At 38.2% G+C, this 21,593-nt stretch overlaps 2 protein-coding genes and 1 pseudogene across 2 annotated transcripts; all 3 read left to right on the forward strand.

Annotated features, from left to right (window-relative positions):
- The first annotated feature begins 365 nt into the window (after positions 1 to 365).
- On the forward strand, positions 366 to 1,618 carry LOC149116333 (adenosine receptor A2b-like). The gene has a single exon (XM_089278687.1). It carries the CDS (start codon positions 557 to 559, stop codon positions 1,529 to 1,531), a length of 975 nt encoding a protein of 324 aa, XP_089134813.1. The 5' UTR covers positions 366 to 556; the 3' UTR covers positions 1,532 to 1,618.
- Positions 1,619 to 13,595: 11,977 nt separating this feature from the next.
- On the forward strand, positions 13,596 to 14,845 carry LOC149116334 (adenosine receptor A3-like). The gene has a single exon (XM_089278694.1). It carries the CDS (start codon positions 13,683 to 13,685, stop codon positions 14,613 to 14,615), a length of 933 nt encoding a protein of 310 aa, XP_089134820.1. The 5' UTR covers positions 13,596 to 13,682; the 3' UTR covers positions 14,616 to 14,845.
- An 817-nt stretch (positions 14,846 to 15,662) lies between these two features.
- LOC149116335 (melanocortin receptor 5-like) lies at positions 15,663 to 19,189 on the forward strand (annotated as a pseudogene).
- The last annotated feature ends 2,404 nt before the right edge of the window (positions 19,190 to 21,593 follow it).

Here is a 21,593-nt window from a genome sequence, read left to right on the forward strand (position 1 = left end):
CCGATAGATCCTGAGAAAAGAACTACAGATTATTTTCACCTTCAAAATCTTCTTGTTTAATATCACCAATATTAAAAACTGACAAATTATTAGTTTGATTGGTGATCAAGAAAGAAATTAATTTTGGATCTGACTGGTAGATTTAAGGATTTGTGAAATATTTCCTGAGGTCAAAACATACACCTCAAAACCAATGGCAGGACAATAAATTATTACCGTTCTCATTAATTATTTCCATGTTTACTATCAACTGAAAGAGAATGCCATGCTTCTACCTCCTAGCGTTTTTGCAACGCAAAAATAAAAATAGTCAGTGTTTAGAATCTTTGGCAATAAACCAGCTGCATGGCTATTTAAATTGTCTTTTCAAACTGTCAATGTCATGTATTGACACGTTTGGGGAATTACTGACAAGCGCTATAAAAAGCGCTTACAGTCAGTTTTTCATCCACATATCAGTTCTTGTAGTAAGAAACCACACTGAGAAGTTTCAACAGCGCACGTTAACAGATTCTAGCTCACAGTTTAGCTACAAATAGCTACGTTGCAGATCAATATGGCAGCAGCAAACTTTATTCGAGATGGACAGCAGAAAACAGTTGAACAACTAGATTGTTCTTTAGGTTTATCTGCTGGACTAAACGGCCACCTGACATTTCTTTCAGTTTTAAACTCGTTCCTTTCCGTTACTGCATTTCTTGGGAATGCTCTGATCCTAATTGCTCTTCACAAGGAGTCTTCCCTCCATCCGCCGTCCAAACTCTTGCTTCGTAGCCTTGCAACAACTGATCTCTGCGTCGGCCTGCTTTCAGAACCAATCGCTGTTATCTACTGGATATCGATGTCTACAGAAAATGAGGATTGGAATATTTGTCACTACATATTAACCGTAGGCTTGTTGGTAGGGAATGTTTTGAGTGGAATGTCTCTGATGATAATGACTGCAATAAGCGTGGACAGACTTCTCGCCCTGTTGTTGGGACTGAGATACAGACAAGCTGTAACTTTAAAACGAACTTACGTGATCGTTGTTACCTTATGGGTTGTGTCCGCTGTCTTTTTAGCAGCGCAACTTAGGAATCGCCTGATAACCATATGGTATGGTATTATACTTACATCACTGTGTCTAGTAACCTCGGTCTTCTCTTACACAAAGATTTTCTTTACTCTCTGCCATCATCAACATCAAGTACAAGATCAGGTTCAACAACCGAACCAAGCAAATCAACTGAACATAGCGCGATACAAAAAGGCAGTGTCCACTGCATTATGGCTGCAACTGACGCTGGTGGCTTGTTATCTACCCTATTGTGTAGTAGCGGCTTTGGTGAGAAATGGTGGATTATCTTCAACTCCTTTTTTATGCGCTTGGAGCTATACAACCACTTTAGTTTTCTTAAACTCGTCATTAAACCCGATTCTTTACTGTTGGAAGCTAGAAGAAGTTAGACAAGCAGTGAAGGACACAATCAGGCAAGTGCTTTGCTATTGCTTTCCGACTATAGACCAAAACGGTGAAACGACAAAATAGTCCAAGAACTTAGAACTTTTTCCGGAGGTTGTTATTAATACCAGGTATGTATTTCTAAAGCATTAAGATATCCAAAAGAGAATTTCATTTTTGTAAATTAAAGTTTTGTTCCAAATGACGACTTGTACTTTTACCTTTGTAAATAAAGAGAATAAAAACAAAAGATAAAATTCTTCCACTTGTTAACTGCATGACCTAGTTAAGCACACTTTGATTAATTAAGATAAAAATGTAGTTAGCGCTAGCAGGTTTTGATGTTTCTTTTTGCTCATAACACAGTTATAAAGCCTGGAGCTCTTTTAAGGTGGCTGTGTACTGATTCTGAGACGAAAATGAATACTTTCCTATCGAACTAAGTCGGGAAAAACGATTGCGGCGTATTGTCGGTTGCGAAGAAACAAAATAATTGAGGTCTTGATTTTTTGCAGTCACTGCCTCGAGTTCAGCCCTACGAGAGTTTTTCCATGATTCGTCTTCAGCTTTAGTTTCATAATTCAACGTACATTCACAAATAATAAACTAAGGATATATAGGTTATAGAACAAATTAGGAATTTATAGGATGAATTATCGACACCGAAACGTAAGTTTTACAAAATTATAAATCATTCCTTGAGGCAGATACTAAAATTTAATTCGTACCATCAAAATGTTTGAATGTTGTGTCCGAGTTCAAGATGGCGCATATGTCTGCAGCTGCGAGGGCAAAATGATTTAATTGCTAGCATACAAAAATTCTGAAGCAAACATCGCTCTTTCCGGAGACAGCCCGTCTGTCTTTAATATTAAGTAGCAGTCCCGCTAAAAGCGGTCCACTCGACTTCGGGTCCAAAAATAATTTTCCTTCATTTTTTGTCAATGAAAAGGGTTTGACACATATAGAAAAAAGGCAATTTATTATTTTCCAATTCCTTATTTTTCCTTTGCTCCGAGCCAAAATTGAATTTTGGCCGAACTGAGGTTGCCGACCGTGATCAGAAAGGTAAAATTCACCGATTTTGTGAAGCGTGCTACGTCGCCAAAAATGCAGCTCACGGAATTTCGTTTTCATACGAATTTTAAGGTACATTCATTACTTTGACTGACGAAATATGGAAACTTTTCGAAAAATTCTAAGCTTACCAGCGAGGCTGGAAGATACCCTACTTCAAGGCCTTTGATCACCTACTAAAATTTAGCCAAATTTGACGGGGAAAATCTCAAAAGTTGGGTCTAAATGAAGCCTACAAAGCACATCACAGTAAATTTCATACCTTAATAAGCCGTTCTATAAGTTCAAACCGGTGGGTATCTCCTTGGATTGCACGCGAGAACAGATTAAAATCTGCCACAGTCAGTGTGTTTACACAGCCATCGCTCGTATAAAAGCTCATTTGTATAACCTTAGCACCCGGTGAAAATACATCTTCTTCCGTTCAGGTTCGTTTGTTGACCTTCTGAGTAGTGGCAAAAAGCTTCCTTTAATACTTGTGTACACTCTAGATCCAGTTTTGAGGTGAAGGTTGCGTTAAAGTTGATCAATTCTCAAGACTTGCGAGACTCCAAAAGTAAATAATGGCGCCGGTCTGCAGAAATTAACCGTAGCCGTCGTCCTGACCCTTCAATAAATTCTGCAGCAGAGGTAGCACTAGGAGAAGAAGAAAATCGTAAGTTTTCATTTACCGTCTAATGGCAACTGAATCCTGTACTACTGCCAAGACTACTGGGAGCTTGAGGGCTATATGCGGCGTCGACAAAACCTGGATCGGACCGGACCGGATCACGGATCGGATCACGGACCGGATCACGGATCGGATCACGGATCGGATCACGGATCGGATCACGGATCGGATCACGGACCGGATCACGGATCGGATCACGGATCGGATCACGGATCGGATCACGGATCGGATCACGGATCGGATCACGGATCGGATCACGGATCGGATCACGGGGGATACTCTCTTATATGGGCTATATAGGTATCTGTATGTGAGGCCCCAAAGAGTAGGGTTTTTCAGCCGTTTGGGTCATAAATAGGGTATCGATTTTGGCCATTTTGGTTATAAATTGGGTATGGTCTTAGCACTCTAGTCTTGAATTGGGTATATTTCTTAGCAGAAGCTACTTTTTTATCATTATCAATAGGACCTTCAACAAAGGCCTTCATAACGTATGTTTATGGCAACTATGTCAGCCGTAACGGTCATAAATAGGCTATCGAATCTTAAGTCAGGTCATATATAGGGTAGCAAAAAACGCAGATTTTGGCCATAAAGAGGGTAAGGGTTTTGAGAAGGGGGCCGCACACCCCTACTCAACTTTTCTGGAAGTAACCCCCCCCCCCCCCATCCTGGGCCAATTACCAGGGGCCGAAGGTAATTCCCTACCCCGCGTGCGCCGATCGTTAGATTTGGCAAGATTTTCTCATTCAATATTGATAATGAAAAAGCCACCCACTAAATTTTTGGACTAGTGCAATCTTTCAGTATGACCGAACGACGACAATCATTGCACCTTTTCAATTTTTGTCATCTTTCCTCGGAAAATATAAGGAGTTGCTAATACAGGAGGGCGGAGGAAGCAGACATGGACCTAAAATTCACTTTTCCTTTCCCGTTATCAGCCGTTCGTTTTTCATAGAAAACACAATGGAAGAAAATCAAAAGATGGGACCAAGAAACCTTCCTAAAAACGTCCATATCGAAGTGCGTGCAGGTGTTGAGAGGCCGATTTCTCACCTTGAATAAAAAGCCTATCGCATTTTAGGACAATTACGTTCAAAGTCCACATCCTCGCTTGAGTCCCATACCAGTAAGAGTGCATGTCTCATCACTTAACCATATGTTTCGCGAGGCGGAGAAATCAAAGACAAACTATTTTTATGGCCAATAATTCTGGTGTCGTCAGAAAAAATGGGAAGGGTAGTAGTCCTATAAACACAAAGTGAGAAATCGGCCTCTCAACGTCTGCACGCACTTCGATATGGACGTTTTTTGGAAGGTTTCTTGGTCCCATCTTTTGATTTTCTTCCATTGTGTTTTCTATGAAAAACGAACGGCTGATAACGGGAAAGGAAAAGTGAATTTTAGGTCCATGTCTGCTTCCTCCGCCCTCATGTATTAGAAACTCCTTATATTTTCCGAGGAAAGGTAGATAAAAATTGAAAAGGTGCAATGATTGTCGTCGTTCGGTCATACTGAAAAGATTGCACTAGTCCAAAAAATTAATGGGTGGCTTTTTCATTAACAATATTGAAATGAGAAAATCTTGTCAAATCTAATGATCCGCGCGCGCGGGGTAGGAGATTTGCCCTCAGCCCCTGGTAATTGACCCAGGATGGGGGGGTACTTCCAGAAAAGTTGAGTAGGGGTGTGCGGCCCCCTTCTCAAACCCTTACCCTCTTTATGACCAAAATCTGCGTTTTTTGCTACCCTATTTATGACCTGACTTAAAATTCGATAGCCTATTTATGACCGTTGCGGCTGACACAGTTGCCGTAAACGTACGTCATGAAGGGCTTTTGTTGAGGGTCCTATTGATAATGATGAAAAAGTAGCTTCTGCTAAGAAACATACCCAATTCAAGACTAGAGTGCTAAAACCATACCCAATTTATAACCAAAATGGCCAAAATCGATACCCTATTTATGACCCAAACGGCTGAAAAACCCTACTCTTTGGGGCCTCACATACAGATACCTATATAGCCCATATAAGGGAGTATCCCCCTCCCGGGTAATTGGTCACGTTACAACTTGTGTGACATTTGCAGCTTTCGTTGTATAAACGGCCCGATAAATGGATCCCGAAGTTTATTTTATGCGGTGTGCAAGATACTAGAAGACAAGCATCAAGCTTAAAACAGAAGTAAAGCCCATCATTCATCGCAAAACATAGTTCCATTCAAGCGTGTCGTGTTCCTTCAGGTTCATTTCCCAGCGGCGATGCAACCGGCAAGTGTTCGTTGTTGTTGTTTTTCAAATTCGGGCATATAGCCCTCAAGCTCCCAGTAGTCTTGGCAGTAGTACAGGATTCAGTTGCCATTAGACGGTAAATGAAAACTTACGATTTTCTTCTTCTCCTAGTGCTACCTCTGCTGCAGAATTTATTGAAGGGTCAGGACGACGGCTACGGTTAATTTCTGCAGACCGGCGCCATTATTTACTTTTGGAGTCTCGCAAGTCTTGAGAATTGATCAACTTTAACGCAACCTTCACCTCAAAACTGGATCTAGAGTGTACACAAGTATTAAAGGAAGCTTTTTGCCACTACTCAGAAGGTCAACAAACGAACCTGAACGGAAGAAGATGTATTTTCACCGGGTGCTAAGGTTATACAAATGAGCTTTTATACGAGCGATGGCTGTGTAAACACACTGACTGTGGCAGATTTTAATCTGTTCTCGCGTGCAATCCAAGGAGATACCCACCGGTTTGAACTTATAGAACGGCTTATTAAGGTATGAAATTTACTGTGATGTGCTTTGTAGGCTTCATTTAGACCCAACTTTTGAGATTTTCCCCGTCAAATTTGGCTAAATTTTAGTAGGTGCTCAAAGGCCTCGAAGCAGGGTATCTTCCAGCCTCGCTGGTAAGCTTAGAATTTTTCGAAAAGTTTCCATATTTCGTCAGTCAAAGTAATGAATGTATCTTAAAATTCGTATGAAAACGAAATTCCGTGAGCTGCATTTTTGGCGACGTAGCACGCTTCACAAAATCGGTGAATTTTACCTTTCTGATCACGGTCGGCAACCTCAGTTCGGCCAAAATTCAATTTTGGCTCGGAGCAAAGGAAAAATAAGGAATTGGAAAATAATAAATTGCTTTTTTCTATATATGTGTCAAACCCTTTTCACTGACAAAAAATGAAGGAAAATTATTTTTGGACCCGAAGTCGAGTGGACCGTTTTTAGCAGGAGAGCCACTTAATTTGTTTGTGAATGCATATTTTATTTCAGTAAAGTACCAGGTGACGCCTTCTAATTTGAATGTTTTCGAAAAGTGGCCTTGATTATCGACATCTTACGTGTGTACTTGTATGTAGCTTCTGCATTAATTGCTTATGCGTTATTCTGTGGTTTAGAACAAGAAAGAGATAAATGTGGAGACAAAATTAAGGGGAAAATGACCCATATTTAATGGCAATGGAAAATAGGGAAATACTTTATCCGTGAACAAATTTAAACGTATTTTAAAAGGGACAAGTCGTACTACTTCCTCCTTAGAAATGTCCATATCTTTTACATAATGCACCTAGGCTTCTTGTAAACAACGCCAGGATTAATTTGCAGTTCTCAACAATAGTTTTTTATTAGTCATTTTTTAAAACTAATGGTTCTGTGAAGTATCGGCCGTTTAGGTTAGGGATGGTGGGCGATTAAAAAATAAAGGTGAACCACCTGATTGAGTAGAATCAAGGCTTTTGGTCAGATACACTTTGGCTTCTATGTTTCCTTTGCATAATTGTTTGGGCGTATATTCAGTTACAAAAGAAATAAAGGAGACTTGTTTGTCAGCTAGAGTGAAATTGTCAGTCGTTTAATTTTAATTAACAAAGGAACGGTAAGGCTAGCGCTGCAAAACGTTTTATCTTCGATAACATAAACAGGTTACTATTTCAATTGACCAAATTTGACTGAAATCGTTCACATCGCTTTTGAGTTGTAACTCTTCAAGGTGTCTCCATCCAGCGAAAACAAAGTTTTGAGAAATAATCAAGTAGCTGTCAATCAACACGAAACTTTCACTTCCGTTAGCAAACGACTGTGTCCATTTCCTCAGTGAATGTGTTTTCTTTCTGAATTTTCACTTTTAAGTTTTTGATCTAAAAGTTCATAGTTCAGAGTTTATTTTCACGGAGAAAAAAGTAAATTGAAAATTTATCGATCAAGGAGGTGGTAACGTTAAATATGTTAAACATGATTTAAACCGAAAAGTATGTTTCTTAACTGAAAGAGACTGTCCCAGGGATAACTGGGAACATGTGAACTGAACTATTTTCGGGAAAAAAACAGCTCGATCAATTCATCTTGATCTTTAATGGGAACGTTTGATAGCGGGGTACATGTTTATAGAATTTCACGGCCCTTGTTATTATTTAGACACCAATTCAGTAAGACTGTAAGACTATAATCCAGTACCATAAGCTGATAACGGAATATTGCATTACTGAAAGGACAGTCGCACAATCGAAATGGTAATTACAATCACGTAGATTAGCTTTAAAATTACAACTTGTTTGTATCTCACTCCCAACAACAGGGCGAGAAGACTGTCCACGCTTATTGCAGTCAGTATCCAGAGAGACACTAAGCACAAAATGGAGCCTTCTAACAAAGCTGCGGGTAATACGAAGCGACAAATATTGCTATGTTCATTCACTTCAGACATCCAATAGCTTACAGCGAGAGGCTCTGCAGTAAGACCAACACAGAGATTAGTTGTTACAAGGGTGCGAAGCAAGAGGTTAAACGGTGGATGAAGCGAAGACTCCTTGTGAAGAGCAATTAGGATCAGAACATTCTTAAGAAATGCAGTAACAGACAGAAAAGAGTTTAAATATGATAGAAATGTCAAGTGGCGGTGTAGTCCAGTCGTTAAATCTGACGAACATAATACTTGTTCTGTTATATTAACTTGCACTGTCGAAACTTCTCAGTGTGGCTTCTTACAACAAGGATAGGTGCAGCTTCGAAGCCAGGATGATTTTCAAATACAAAACGTTGCATCCGGGAGGACTTAATACCGACTTTGCCTTCCTATAAACTCGTTCCCAAAATCTACGCGCGCTAGTAACATGGAAATAATGTTTATTTTGAATGTTTACATGCGGGCTCTTTTTGGTCAGCGCGCGCAAATAACTTCAAAGTCAATTTTTCGTTATGTAACGCGCACAATTTACAGTTGTTTTTTATCCGCTGATGAAGAGGCAGCAGCCTTGAAACGTATGGATGTTTACGTACTTTTCGCGCAACAATGAATATTTACTAAGTTTCTTTATCTTACTACAAGGACTGAGGTAACGATGAAAAATTGAATATAAGCGCCTTTAATACGAAAATGGGAGCTGAATTTGGCGAAATTTTAAGAATATTTTACTAATAACTGCCCGAGGCTAAGATTTTGTAAAGAACATAATTTTGGGTGATGACAAGTCTCTAAATGACAAAACTAGCCAAAAACAATAAAAACAACATTAGGCGTGTGTTCTACGTTAATAACAGCAATGCAAGAAGTTTTGCGTGGTCCGAAAATTAATTGAACGCTATCAAAGTCATGATAGGACAGTTAATCTAACGTTGTGTCGACATAATCCACTTCTAAGAATTTTCACAAGAATACTTACTTTCAACCCAAAATCGGCAGAAAAATAGGAATATTCAGCCCTTACGGAAAGAACAATATTATCATATGATCCGTACGGCTCCGCGCGCAATTTCCTTGGAAAACCATAAGGAAAAAAGTCCCGTATAAGGGCCGTACGCGTCGAAGTGATAGGGCAGGAAAAACGCGTAAGGCCCTACTAGAAATGCGTAGGGCCCTACAAGGAACGTGTAGGGCAAAATCGATGCGAGTTATACCTATACGATAAAAAATCTCCCTGATGCGTTAAGATTTTAGAACTTTTCTAGAAAGTTGTCTCAAATTAAAGGTGTTGCTTAACCTTTTTTAAAATATCTCGGTATTGCATGTTTCTGGATCAGTAGGATAGTCCTAAGAGAAAACTTCATCATTGCCTTAATTAAAAATATAATTGTTTCAAATGACTTATCCTTTTACAGCCGTAAATAATAAAGGGATGAAAAAGAATGAATTGCAATTCTTCTCCGCGTGGACTACATTACAAAATTATGACTCAAGTCTTCATTGAAGCACATGCGTAGCTTTTTTTAGAATATGAAATGTTTGAAACTTTTTTTAAGATGCAGCATATCTGAGATTAAATGAGTTCAATTAGAAGTGATAGGTGAAGTGTGCCTTTATGAGAAGCGGTTATATTTAAATGGCGATAAAGTTGTTGGAATGGAAAACGGAAAATACTTAGCGACAAAAGAATTAATTAAATTAGTTTCAGGTAAAACGGAAGAAGTTTAGGACTTCGTTGCTAGCAAGGTTCGTATTTATGGCACAAATGTGTATTTGGCAAAGGAAGTCAATTCTAAATATAGCGTGGGGAAAAATAACTTTGAATTTTAGTCGCATTATGGAGAAAACTAACGAAAACTGAAGCTGTTAGGTTTAAAGATGTGCGAGTGATGAATAAAAAAAAAGTCCTACGTTTTTCAAAAATAAACGTTTTTTGAAGATTTGTCCAACCCGGCTAAGTTTCCCCCGGACAAAGTAGCCACTTTCATCCATGTCATTGGTATAAACGGTGGATGCTGTGAATAATCAGCTGTTTAAATTAGCGATGGTGGGCGATCGAAAGATCGAGGTGAGCCACCTTTGAATGAGTAAAATCAACCTATTCGACGTTCGAGATTTATGAACTGCAAAGTTTTTCAAAGACGAAAATACCCTCTTGAATTCGAACACAATAGCCGGATTCAGCCGATGCGCTTGTTGTTCTAAAAAAGGGTATGCATGATCAGGGCATGCATGAGCTGTCTGGCAGGCCTGGCGGATAAATTTGCGGGATAAGAGAGGTCAAACAATAATTGGTTTATTGTTTTTTTTTCTCTCTCGCCTCGTGTTCGTTAAACAAGGTATGTATGTTGTGTATCAACTCCTTGTTTCTTCTCGCGTATTAATTTTTCTGGGTTGCATGCTTTGGCTGGACGAGTCTTCACTCTAAAAAAGTAAAGTTGTATGTGGTGTATATGTGGTGTTTTATTTTTCACCGTCTAGATATTTCGTTGTCTACCTCGTCTCAGTTGTTTTCTTGCCAGTTTGAGGGGTCTGTATTATTTGGCATCAGCCCAAGCGTGTTATTTCGATCCACCGCTCACGTTTACCCGGCATAGTCGATCGAACCTTCGGAAATCGAACTCAATCGAATTCAATTCGGTGATTGAATTCGATTGAGTTCGGCAATCGAACGAAATCGAATACCGAACTTTGTGTGAGTTCGATTTTCGAAACAATTGAACTTAATCGAACCCAACCCATTAGACTGAGTTCAATTAAGTACGGCAACCGATCTCAATCGAACATAATTCAATGGACTGCGTTCGATTGTGTTCAGTAAATAATTTCGCTTGAACAAACGAAGCTCCATAAATAAATGGTAAGCGAAGAGGTGTATTCTGAAAACGTAGCGAGATTCAATCCAATCATTCGTTTTAAAAGACGACGAAATAAAACACTTTTCTGCGCGCTCTCCTGGATCGCGTACATGTTAACTGATTTGGTCACGTGAACAATAACAGTCTATAAAATAGATCGAGGCATGCACTCGCATTATGGGATACCTGACAAATGTTTCTCAGCGGGGAAGCTTAGTTAATATCTGGTATCTTAAGCTTATTTAGCGAGGAAATTACTCGCCTTATACATGACATCAACTTGGAAGTGCTTGGTAATCTCAATGATGAAATATTGATCGAAAAGAAACTAAGAAATGGAAAACAAACTCGACATACCCCCACTGAAAATAGAGCCCATCAAGCACAGAAAATCGCTTCAGTCTTCACGGTTTCTGTCTTTATCTGTAACTGCCGTAGGTGACCTCTCCTGGGAAAGAACAAACGCTAAAAGCTTGAACGTCAGTCAGTCTTTGAAGATACATGGTGAAGGTCAAGATGACTTGTGGATAGTCGACGTTTAGTAAACTTAAATTACAAACGGATAAACAAAGATGTACTACAAACTGCATGAAAAGCGACGAAAATAAAACGGATAATCTAGCAAATAAACCAGGACTCGCACTAACGTTGTTTTGGCTCCGTAGAAAGTCTCTGTACAACAGATAATCTGCACAATGTGTGCTCCTTGCACCAGCGGTGAAAAAAATGACCGAGAATATTTGGAAATATAAATCAAATTCGAAATAAAATGTAAATAAACGGCTAACGTCCGACGTAACATTCCTCGGAGAGCATAATTAACTGACAACCGAGAGTTAGAACCAACTTTATCGACTAAGTAACAATGAGCGTACTTATCAGCGAAAATAACTGCTTTTCTTTAAAGGAGCCCAGCCACGGTATATTGAGTTATTTTTGTCCAGGTACAAAATTACCTTTAAGTGAAAGGAAATTTGAAAATAATCGTTTGCTAAGAAAGAAAAACACCAAAAAGATAGTAATAACCCATAAAGGAGCAAGGATGGTTAAGGATGGAGAAGATTAACACGAATTACAAACGTCGCCGGAACTTGAAAAACTTAATCTAAACTTTACAAGATGCGCAAACCGTGACGTAGCTTCTTTAACATCAGCACACAGACGAGGGTAAGTTTAATGCGGGGAAATGGAATGAACATATTGTAGGTTTTAGTTTAAGAAAGCGGGATTAGTATCCTAAGCATGTGAGACGAAGTTCCCTGCAGCGTCAGTATACAATCAGTGTTCTAAAAGGGAGTGCATCGTAAATGAGTGAACTGGAGTTAAGGGTGCATTTGTTAATACAAAGTTGCACCTCACAGCACTTTGGAGGGTTCAAACGCAAGACCTTCAGATTAGAGACCCGTTGCTCCGCCGACTAAACTACGAGATAGAAGGGGGCAGGTCGTGGGTAATCACAATAGTAGCTCAGTTCTATTGGGTTTTCGATGGTCCAGTGACTACATTTAAATAAACAAATCTGTCGAGCACAGGTGAAAACAGGCAAATCGGTAAGAAACTTCAAGCAACTTTAATATATTTCTGTGTACCTAATATGAACGTTGTAAGTAAGCTACGATCGATACATCAATTTTTTTTAACACGACTTTCCGGTTTTCAGGAAAAACATGTGTATTTGGTGGTGTTTTCGTTGTATCCAAGACGAAAAGAAACTTGTAATTTTGTCCTGATAGCGTCGGAGCCATGTAAGAATATTGATACATCGAAGGTTGCTTTTTGGAGACAAAGTACCGACGCATCGTTTGTTGCTCCTAGTACAGCACCTTTGCATAGCATTGTGAAAAAAATAAAACCAAAACTATCCATCTTAGGAGAGGGAACCGATCATTTGCAATGTAAAAAGAACCCCGAGTCACCGAAGAAAATACAAATACATTTGGATTGTCAGTGAATGTAAATCGAGATCAAAACAAATATTTAATTCTATGTTTTCTCTGCATCAATCATTTGCGTGGAAAGTTTTTAAAGGAGACTTGTTTGTCAGCCAGAATGACAAAGAAGGAAGAAAGTCATTTCATTTAAAATAACAAAGAAACACAAAGCTGTCAAGGCTGGAAACACTTTGTCTTGGATAACTTGACCAGCAGTGCTTTGAAGTGTTGGAGGAATCAAACAAACTTGTGTAAACTTTTCATTTTCTTCATCAGAAAACGTAATTGATTTGATAAACCTTGAGTAATACTAAATGGGGCTGATAAGACCCTGTAGCTAAACTACAGATGTCCACATTGCGAAAAACCAGCGAAAAACCAATTAACGCTCGAAAATTAACGAAAACCTCCATCTTTTTAACAATGGCTAACAATAGGCTATTTCTGAGTTGCCTTTTGCCTCGGTGTCAAACTAAGTCTTCGTGCGAAATCATTGATATAAAAATGTCTTTCCCCTTCAGGTTCATTTTCATGCAAATCAAACTCATTTTCAAATGAAAGGTTTTTCACGGTGGCTCGTTTTGAAACAGTAGCGCAAGGTAACTAGTTTGATTCCTGATCGAGGAAGAAATTAATTTAGGATAACCCGTAGAGCTTGCATAATTTGCAAAATATTTCTTGCAGCTAAAATATAACCTTCAAAACTAATAGTTAAACTAGACATTTTTTTTTTATTATCACATGAAATAAAATGCGGATAGTTTTAAACCCGTAGTTTTTTTTTTAAACCGAAACAACAACCAGTGACTCTTTGGGCTTAACCCAGCTGCTAAGCTATGGCTTGTTAATTTGTCTTTGCAAAAACTGTCAATCATTCATGTACTGACATATTTAAACAATCTTGAAATTCGGCGTTATAAAAAGCGTCTTGATAGTTCGTCGGATGTCAAGGACCCGCTTTGTAACTTTACGACTCTGAGAAGTTTAGACAGTTTCTAGTAAGCATTTCAGATCAATATGGCAACAGCAAACTTCGCTGGAAATGGACAGCAGAAAAAATTTGAACAACTATTATGTTTGGAAGGACTAACTGATAAACTAAGCGGCCAGTTGACATTTATTTTAGTTTCAAATATTTTTCTGTCCGTTTCTGCATTTGTTGGAAATGCTTTGATCCTGATTGCTCTTCACAAGGAGTCTTCGCTTCATCCGCCGTCCAAACTCTTACTTCGATGCCTTGCAACAACTGATCTTTGTGTTGGTCTTATTGCAGAGCCTCTCAATGTTACTTGTTTGATATCTGCATTGAATGAACATTGGAATATGTGTCGCTACATATCAGTGGCAGCCTTTATAACAGGCAATATTTTGTGTGGAGTGTCTCTGTTGACTCTCTCTGCAATAAGTGTCGACAGACTTCTCGCCCTGTTGTTGGGACTGAGATACAGACAAGTTGTAACATTAAACCGAGTCTATGTGGTCGTTATTACCTTCTGGTTTGTGTCCACTGTTTTTTCAACAATGTTCTTTTGGAATCGCCTTATAACCTTTTGGTATGGCACCGTAGTTATACCACTGGGTCTTATTACCTCGATTTTCTCTTACACAAAGATTTTCTTGACCCTTCGTAATCTTCAAAATCAAGTTCAACAAAATGTTCAACAACCGAACCAAGCAAATCAACTGAACATAGCGCGATACAAAAAGGCAGTGTCCACTGCAATATGGCTGCAAATAACGCTGGTCGCTTGTTATCTACCCTATGGTGTAACGTCGACTTTAGCGACTAGTGGTGGACGATCTTTATTTGTTTATACCGCTTGGTATTATACAGTCACTTCAATTTTCTTAAACTCGTCATTAAACCCGATTCTTTACTGTTGGAAGATAGACGAAGTAAGACAAGCAGTTAAGGACACAATCAGACAACTGTCTTGCCATTTTATTTGAATTAGCTCTGACTTGTAACGAAGAATGATATTCAAGACTAAGATTTTAAAAGTTCTTGTGAGCATTTCCTTAATTTAAAAGTGGTGCTTACTCATTTTAATATATCAGTAGAAAATGTTTCTTTTGCAATAAGATAGCCGAGGAGAATGTTTTCATCATTGTTGTAAATAAAAATATGTTTCAAATGACGACTGGCCGTTTTACAACTGTAAATAGATATCGAAAACAATGAATTTCTATTTTTCTTCGTGTGGACTTCATCATGTACAGAATACTCTGGCGTTTGAATATAATGATTCAGCTTAAGTTCCAAAACCCAACGAATATTTACAAAATGATTTATTATACATACGCACATGTGGGACACGTATTTAACACTCGGTCTGGCGGTATTTCCGTCAAAATTATGACTCAGTCTTCATTGAGGCTTTAGCTGAAGTTTATTTGTTTGGACCATGCAAATTGAGATGAGTGCGTTATATTCTGACACAAAACGTCGTTTACGAAGTAAAACAGAAATTATGCATTTAATTTTTACAATAACAAACCGTCTCGAGTTCAGTCCTATTCTAGTCTGTGTTTCTACGATTCGTCTTTACAATGTAGTTCCAAAACCCGACGAATATTCAGGAAATGATTTGAGATTTTAAAATCATGCAACAAACCGTCTCGACTTCAGCAATATTCTAGTCTGTGTTTCTATGATTCGTCTTTAGTTCCAAAACTCGACGAATATTCACAAAATGGTTGAAGAAACATTTATAGAAGAAAACATGGGTACAGTGGGATACGTAGTTAACACTCAAGCGGAAATTATTCGAAAATTATGACTCAAGTCTTCATTGAGGTTTGAGCTGAATTATTTTTACTTTGGAACATGCGAATTTTTGCAATTTTGTTTCATAGATTGCGCACATTTCTGCAGCTGCGAGGGCAAAATGAGTTCATTACTAACATACCGAAATTAAAATGGACAGCCGAGATGCGCTTGTATGTGAAGCAGTATTTTAACGAACATAAAATTTCGAAGCTTCGCTATAGTGAGCGATGGAAGTTAGGCCAGTTGAAAATTCGAGAATCGAATTGAGGTAAGCGTGACGGGCATTCTTGTTAAACTTCTCAATCCTTGCCATTTAAAACGATGGTTTCTCATGTAAACATCTTTCTTTCGAGACAGCTCGTCTGTCTTTAATATAAATCGAGGCGTTTATTGATTGAACGAAGCTCGACTGTTACGTAAATATAGACGTACTGTACGTCTGTGGCGTATTGGACCAAAAAGAAGATAACTGCGTTGTAGAAAAATAGCGATAAAATTGTTGGAATGGAAAACAGAAAATATTTTTGCTACAAATTTGATCATTTCACGAAAAACGGAAAAGGTTTAGACCTTCTACGTTAGTTAGGCTCATATTTCTTGGTATAAATGTTTATTTGGCATGGAAGTTAATTCTAAATGGAAAAAAACAGACTTTTAATATTGATTAGTCATTTTCAAAGAAAAAACTAAAGTTGTTAGGTTTAAACATGTACGAGTGATAAATAAAAAGTCCTATAATTTTCAAAAACATTTTTTTTGAGAGAATGGGCTAAGTTTCGACGGTCAAAGAATCCACTTCCATCCGTGTCATTGGTATAAACAGAAAATGCCGCGAATCATTAGCTGCTTAATTCAGAGCGATGGTGGGCGATCGAAAGATCAAGATGAGCCACCTTCGGCTGAGTAGAATCGAGCCATTTGACGTTCGAAAATCAGAGGCACAGTGTTTCCAAAAGGATATTGACTCATGAATTCAAAATAGGTTATGCGCTCGTTCTTTGCTTATGAGGACTACCTGTTAGGACTGGCGTATAAATTTGCGGGATAAGAAAGGTCAATCAATATTTGCGTATGGTGTCGTTCTTTCTCGCCTCGTGTTCAGAGAACTAGTTCTATATATTGAACATCCAGTCAGCTCCTTGTTTTTTTTCTTCGCGTTTTAAAATTTCTGAGTTGCATGGCTCGCGTGTTTCCTTACCAGTTCTAGAGAAGTAAACTTTTATCCCGTGTAGACATTTTGGTTGTCTAGTACTTCATCTCGCCTGTTTCCTTACCAGTTTTAAAGGTTTGAATGTACGGTCATAGGACAAGGTAATTTTATACACATGTTTCTGCGTCCGCATTTATAAACTGACACATTAAAAATTATCTTTCAAAAAACTGTTGCTTAGCTTTTACTGGGAAAACAGTTAATTTTGTTTTTTGCTTGGGTTTTCCACGTTTTAATTGAGGCGATAAGATATAAGCACATTTACAAAGCAAGATTTGTCATGGCATTGTAACCGGCATCCATGCGGTCCATTAAAGATAAGACAGAGTATATTAAAGTTCCTGGCTCACAGGAAGCAAGTTTCTTTAGAATTTCATTGACTTGTCAGCAAAATTAAAGTGAGACAGACATTCCCTTATGTGCTTTCTTTGCATTATCGGGTTATATTCATTTGCAAAGTAAATAAAGGAGATATCTTTGTCAGTCATGGTGTTAGGTCACGTAGCTATACTGCAGATCTCCGTATTGTGATGAACCTACGACAAACCACTTCCCTGAAATTGAAAATCAGAAAACACAAGACAATTGTGATTTTGATTTCGCCAGAATGTGCAACTTACACATGACGTTTCTCTCATTTGATATTTGAAAATGTCGAGGAATGCATGGAAGGTCACTTTGCATTTTTAATAGCGAATTTACACGTCCATAGATGTTTATGGCCCCATTCTTGAAAAGCTTGAAAAGCGACGCAATTCGTGCAAACACAACTTGGACCCTCTAAAACAAACAGACAAAATAAGTCCTGATCCACGACTCAAAAAAGTCAAAAATCTCAAGTAAAAAAGCAAAGAACAAGAAAATATAGATAATTTATTCTTGATACACTTCCATCCCGGTAGATCGTGGGAAAAGAGCTACAGATTATTTTCACCTTCAAAATCTTGTTTAATATCGCCACTACTATTTATTTCAATATCACCAATCTAAAAAACTGACAAATTATTAGTTTGATGGGTGATCGAGAAAGAAATTAATTTTGGATCTGACTGCTAGATTTAAGAATTTGTGAAATATTTCCTGAGGTCAAAACATACACTTCAAAACCAATGGCAGAACAATAAATTATTACCTTTCTCATTATTTCCATGTTAACTATCAAATGAAAGAGAATGCAGATGCCTCTACCTCGTATTTTTTTGCAACGCAAAAATAGAAAAAAGTCAGTCTTCAGAATCTTTGGCAATAAACCAGCTGCATGGCTATTTAAGTTGTCTTTCCAAACTGTCAATGATATGTATTGACATGTTTGGGGAATTACTGACAAGCGCTATAAAAAGCGCTTATATTCAGTTTTTCATCCATATATCAGTTCTTGTAGTAAAAACAACACTGAGAAGTTTCAACAGCGCACGTTAACGGATTCTAGCTCACAATTTTTACAAATAGCTACGTTGCAGATCGATGTGACGACAGCAAACTTTACTGGAGATGGACAGCAGAAAACAGTTGAACAACTAGATAGTTATTCAGGTTTATCTACTGGACTGCACGGTCACCTGACATTTCTTTCAGATTTAAACTCGTTCCTTTCCGTCACTGCACTTCTTGGGAATTTTCTGATCCTAATTGCTCTTCACAAGGAGTCTTCCCTCCATCCGCCGTCCAAACTCTTGCTGCGTAGCCTTGCAACAACTGATCTCTGCGTCTGCCTGCTTTCAGAACCACTCGCTGTTATCTACTGGATATTGATGTCTTCAAAAAATGAGGATTGGAATATACATTTGTCACTACATATTAACCGTAGGCTTGTTGGCAGGCAATGTTTTGTGTGGAGTGTCTCTGATGACAATGACTGCAATAAGCGTGGACAGACTTCTCGCCCTGTTGTTGAGACTGAGATACAGAGAAGTTGTAACTTTGGAAAGAACTTACGCGACCGTAATTACCTTATGGTTGTGTCCGCTGTCTTTTCAGCAATGCAATATGGTATGGTATCATACATCACTGTGTCTGGTAACCTCGGTCTTCTCTTACACGAAGATTTTCTTCACCCTCCGTCATCATCAACTTCAAGTACAAGGCCATGTTCAACAACCGAACCAAACAAATCACCTAAACATAGCGCGATACAAAAAGGCAGTGTCCACTGCATTATGGCTGCAACTGACGCTGGTGGCTTGTTATCTACCCTATGGTGTAGTAGCGGCTTTGGTGACAAATGGTGGATTATCTTCAACTCCTTTTTTATGCGCTTGGACTTATACAACCACTTTAGTTTTCGTAAACTCGTCATTAAACCCGATTCTTTACTGATGGAAGCTAGAAGAAGTTAGACAGCAGTGAAGGACACAATCAGGCAAGTGCTTCGCTATTGTTTTTCGACTTAAAAACTATAGACCAAAACGATGAAACGACAAAATAGTCCAAGAACTTAGAACTTTTTCTGAAGGTCGTGTTATTAATACCAGACATGTGTTTCTAAAGCATTAAGATATCCAAAAGAGAATTTCATTTTTGTAAATTAAAACTTTCTTCCAAATGATGACTTGTACTTTTACCTTTGTAAATAAAGAGAATAAAAACAAAAGATGAAATTCTTCCACGTGTGAACTGCATGACCTAGTTAAGCACACTTTAATTAATGAAGATAAAAATGTAGTTAGCGCTAGCAGGTTTTGATGTTTCTTTTTGCTCATAACACAGTTATAAAGCCTGGAGATCTTTTAGGGTGGCTGTGTACTGATTCTGAGACGAAAATGAATACTTTCCTATCGAACTGAGTCGGGAAAAACGATTGCGGCGTATTGTCGGTTGCGACGAAACAAACCAATTGAGGTCTTGATTTTTGCAGTCACTGCCTCGAGCTCAGCCCTATTAGAGTTTTACGTGATTCGTCTTCAGCTTTAGTTTCATAATTCAACGTACATTCACAAATAATAAATTAAGGATATATAGGTTATAGAACAAATTAGGAATTTCTAGGATGAATTATCGACACCGAAGCGGTAAGTTTTACAAAATTATGAATTATTCTTTGAGGCTTCAAGATGGCTCATATGTCTGCAGCTGCGAGGGCAAAATGAGTTAAGACCGAGTTTACCAGAGGACCAGGCAGGGGTGATACATGCCATCTCTCCTTTTTTCTCCAGATTAAAGGTACTACCCAACAACTCTAAAATACCAAGTGGGCCGGCTTTGTGATTTTTTCCTTAGGAGTTAGACCATCCCCCACCCCCTGGTTTTTTGCCCAAAATCCCCAAAATGTTACTAAAATAAGCATCAAATTTAAACACCGCTCCTGCTTACAGAATACATTGCATTTTATTGGTATTTCACACAAATAAAGATTGGACCTGTCTTAGTTCACACCAGGAATTTCAAGTCATTTGAAGTGACAGGTGCCAATCAAGAAATGTCATTTCCTACCCATGTCACGCAGCATTTAGCTATAAGGCAAATTAGCTGAAATTCCGACTCAAATATTGCTTAAGTCCAACTTTCTAAATCAAAACTAATTTCATCATAGTTTAGAGTCACCCTTAGCCTGATGAAATCAAGAATAAAGCTGTTCAAACAACATGACAAGAGGCTAGTTTTAACAAAGAGACTAGGGCGAAATCTAATAATATCAGATATTATATCATCAGTTTATCAAAGTTATTTCTATGTTAATGTCATTAACAAAGTCTTTGAATATTATTTTGGGCAGTGGAAGATCAATGAATGCAAAACTCTTTGCAATATCCCTTAACCATCGGACGTACAAGGCGGGGGGAGGGTGGATGCCATCCATCCCAAGGAGGTATTCTCAAAATTTTGAAAAGACGATTTACTCTAAGGGGCTGAAACTTTCATTAGCTGTTCATTCATCCTTCGCGGATATTTTGAAATGTCAGTTGTGTGTCCATCATTTTTTATGTTTCCATAGCAACCACTAGTTTCATGTAGGTTTGGCCAAAAATCAACTTTTTTTGACATAATTCTGTATTTTTTCCAGTTTTCTTCATCAAATTCCAGAAATTCACCAATGTGTACATTTCATAAGCATTCTGGCTTGATTTTGTATCAATTTCCATTATTTCTTGACTTTTTAAGAAAAAAAGTAAAATCCAAGATGGCGGATCCACGATGGCGGGTCTAATGACGCCATTTGAGATTGAATATGGTATCATTTTGTAGAACAAGCTCAGGGCTATCTAATCAATGTAAGTTTAGTACGCTGTGCACTAACAGAACAAAAACCAGAGGGGGTTCCATCCATATCCCCCTTATACGATGGTGAGGGTACGAGTTAGCTTGTACGTCCAAGGGTTAAATAACAATGCAAAACACCTACATTCTATTCGTAAAATCTAAATATGGGAATGAACGGCCATGATGTTTGAATTCTAAAAAATTGACTAGTTAGATGAGAGTTTTTCCCGGCATATCTTGCTTTTTAGATTACTCTTGAAACCCTGCTCAATCATGACAGGTCAAATACTTAATCTTGCAATTGATTATTGTCAACTCTTACTTTACACTCAGCAAACAAACTTATCAATCCCGAGAAGTATTATTCGCTGAAATTATTGTTTGCCCTCATTCCGAGTTCAAAAACCCCTTGAAATTTTCATTTTTCTGCATCAGGCATGCAAGTAAATCTTGGTAAACACGTACAGTTTGTATATAATACTTCAACTGTGAGATTGAGCTTTAGCTAGCTTTTATGAAAATGAAAGTTCCTATACTGAATTAACCGCAGATAAAGGTTATACCTCAAAGATGTTAGCACAACACATTGTAAATGATTGCATGTCTGCGAGTAAGATGTCTGAAAAAATTGCAATTCTGAGGAAAAATTGAGCCTCGAGAAGATCTAGTAGCTGAAATCATCTGAAACCTAGCGTCCAAGCGAGCACACATGACAACATACACGGCACCAGTGTCTTAGGTTTACCAAGGT

Source organism: Orbicella faveolata, unplaced genomic scaffold (assembly GCF_042242905.1).
Source record: "Orbicella faveolata isolate gen_17 unplaced genomic scaffold, um_ofav_v1 contig_12, whole genome shotgun sequence".
Classification (NCBI taxonomy): Eukaryota; Metazoa; Cnidaria; class Anthozoa; order Scleractinia; family Merulinidae; genus Orbicella; species Orbicella faveolata.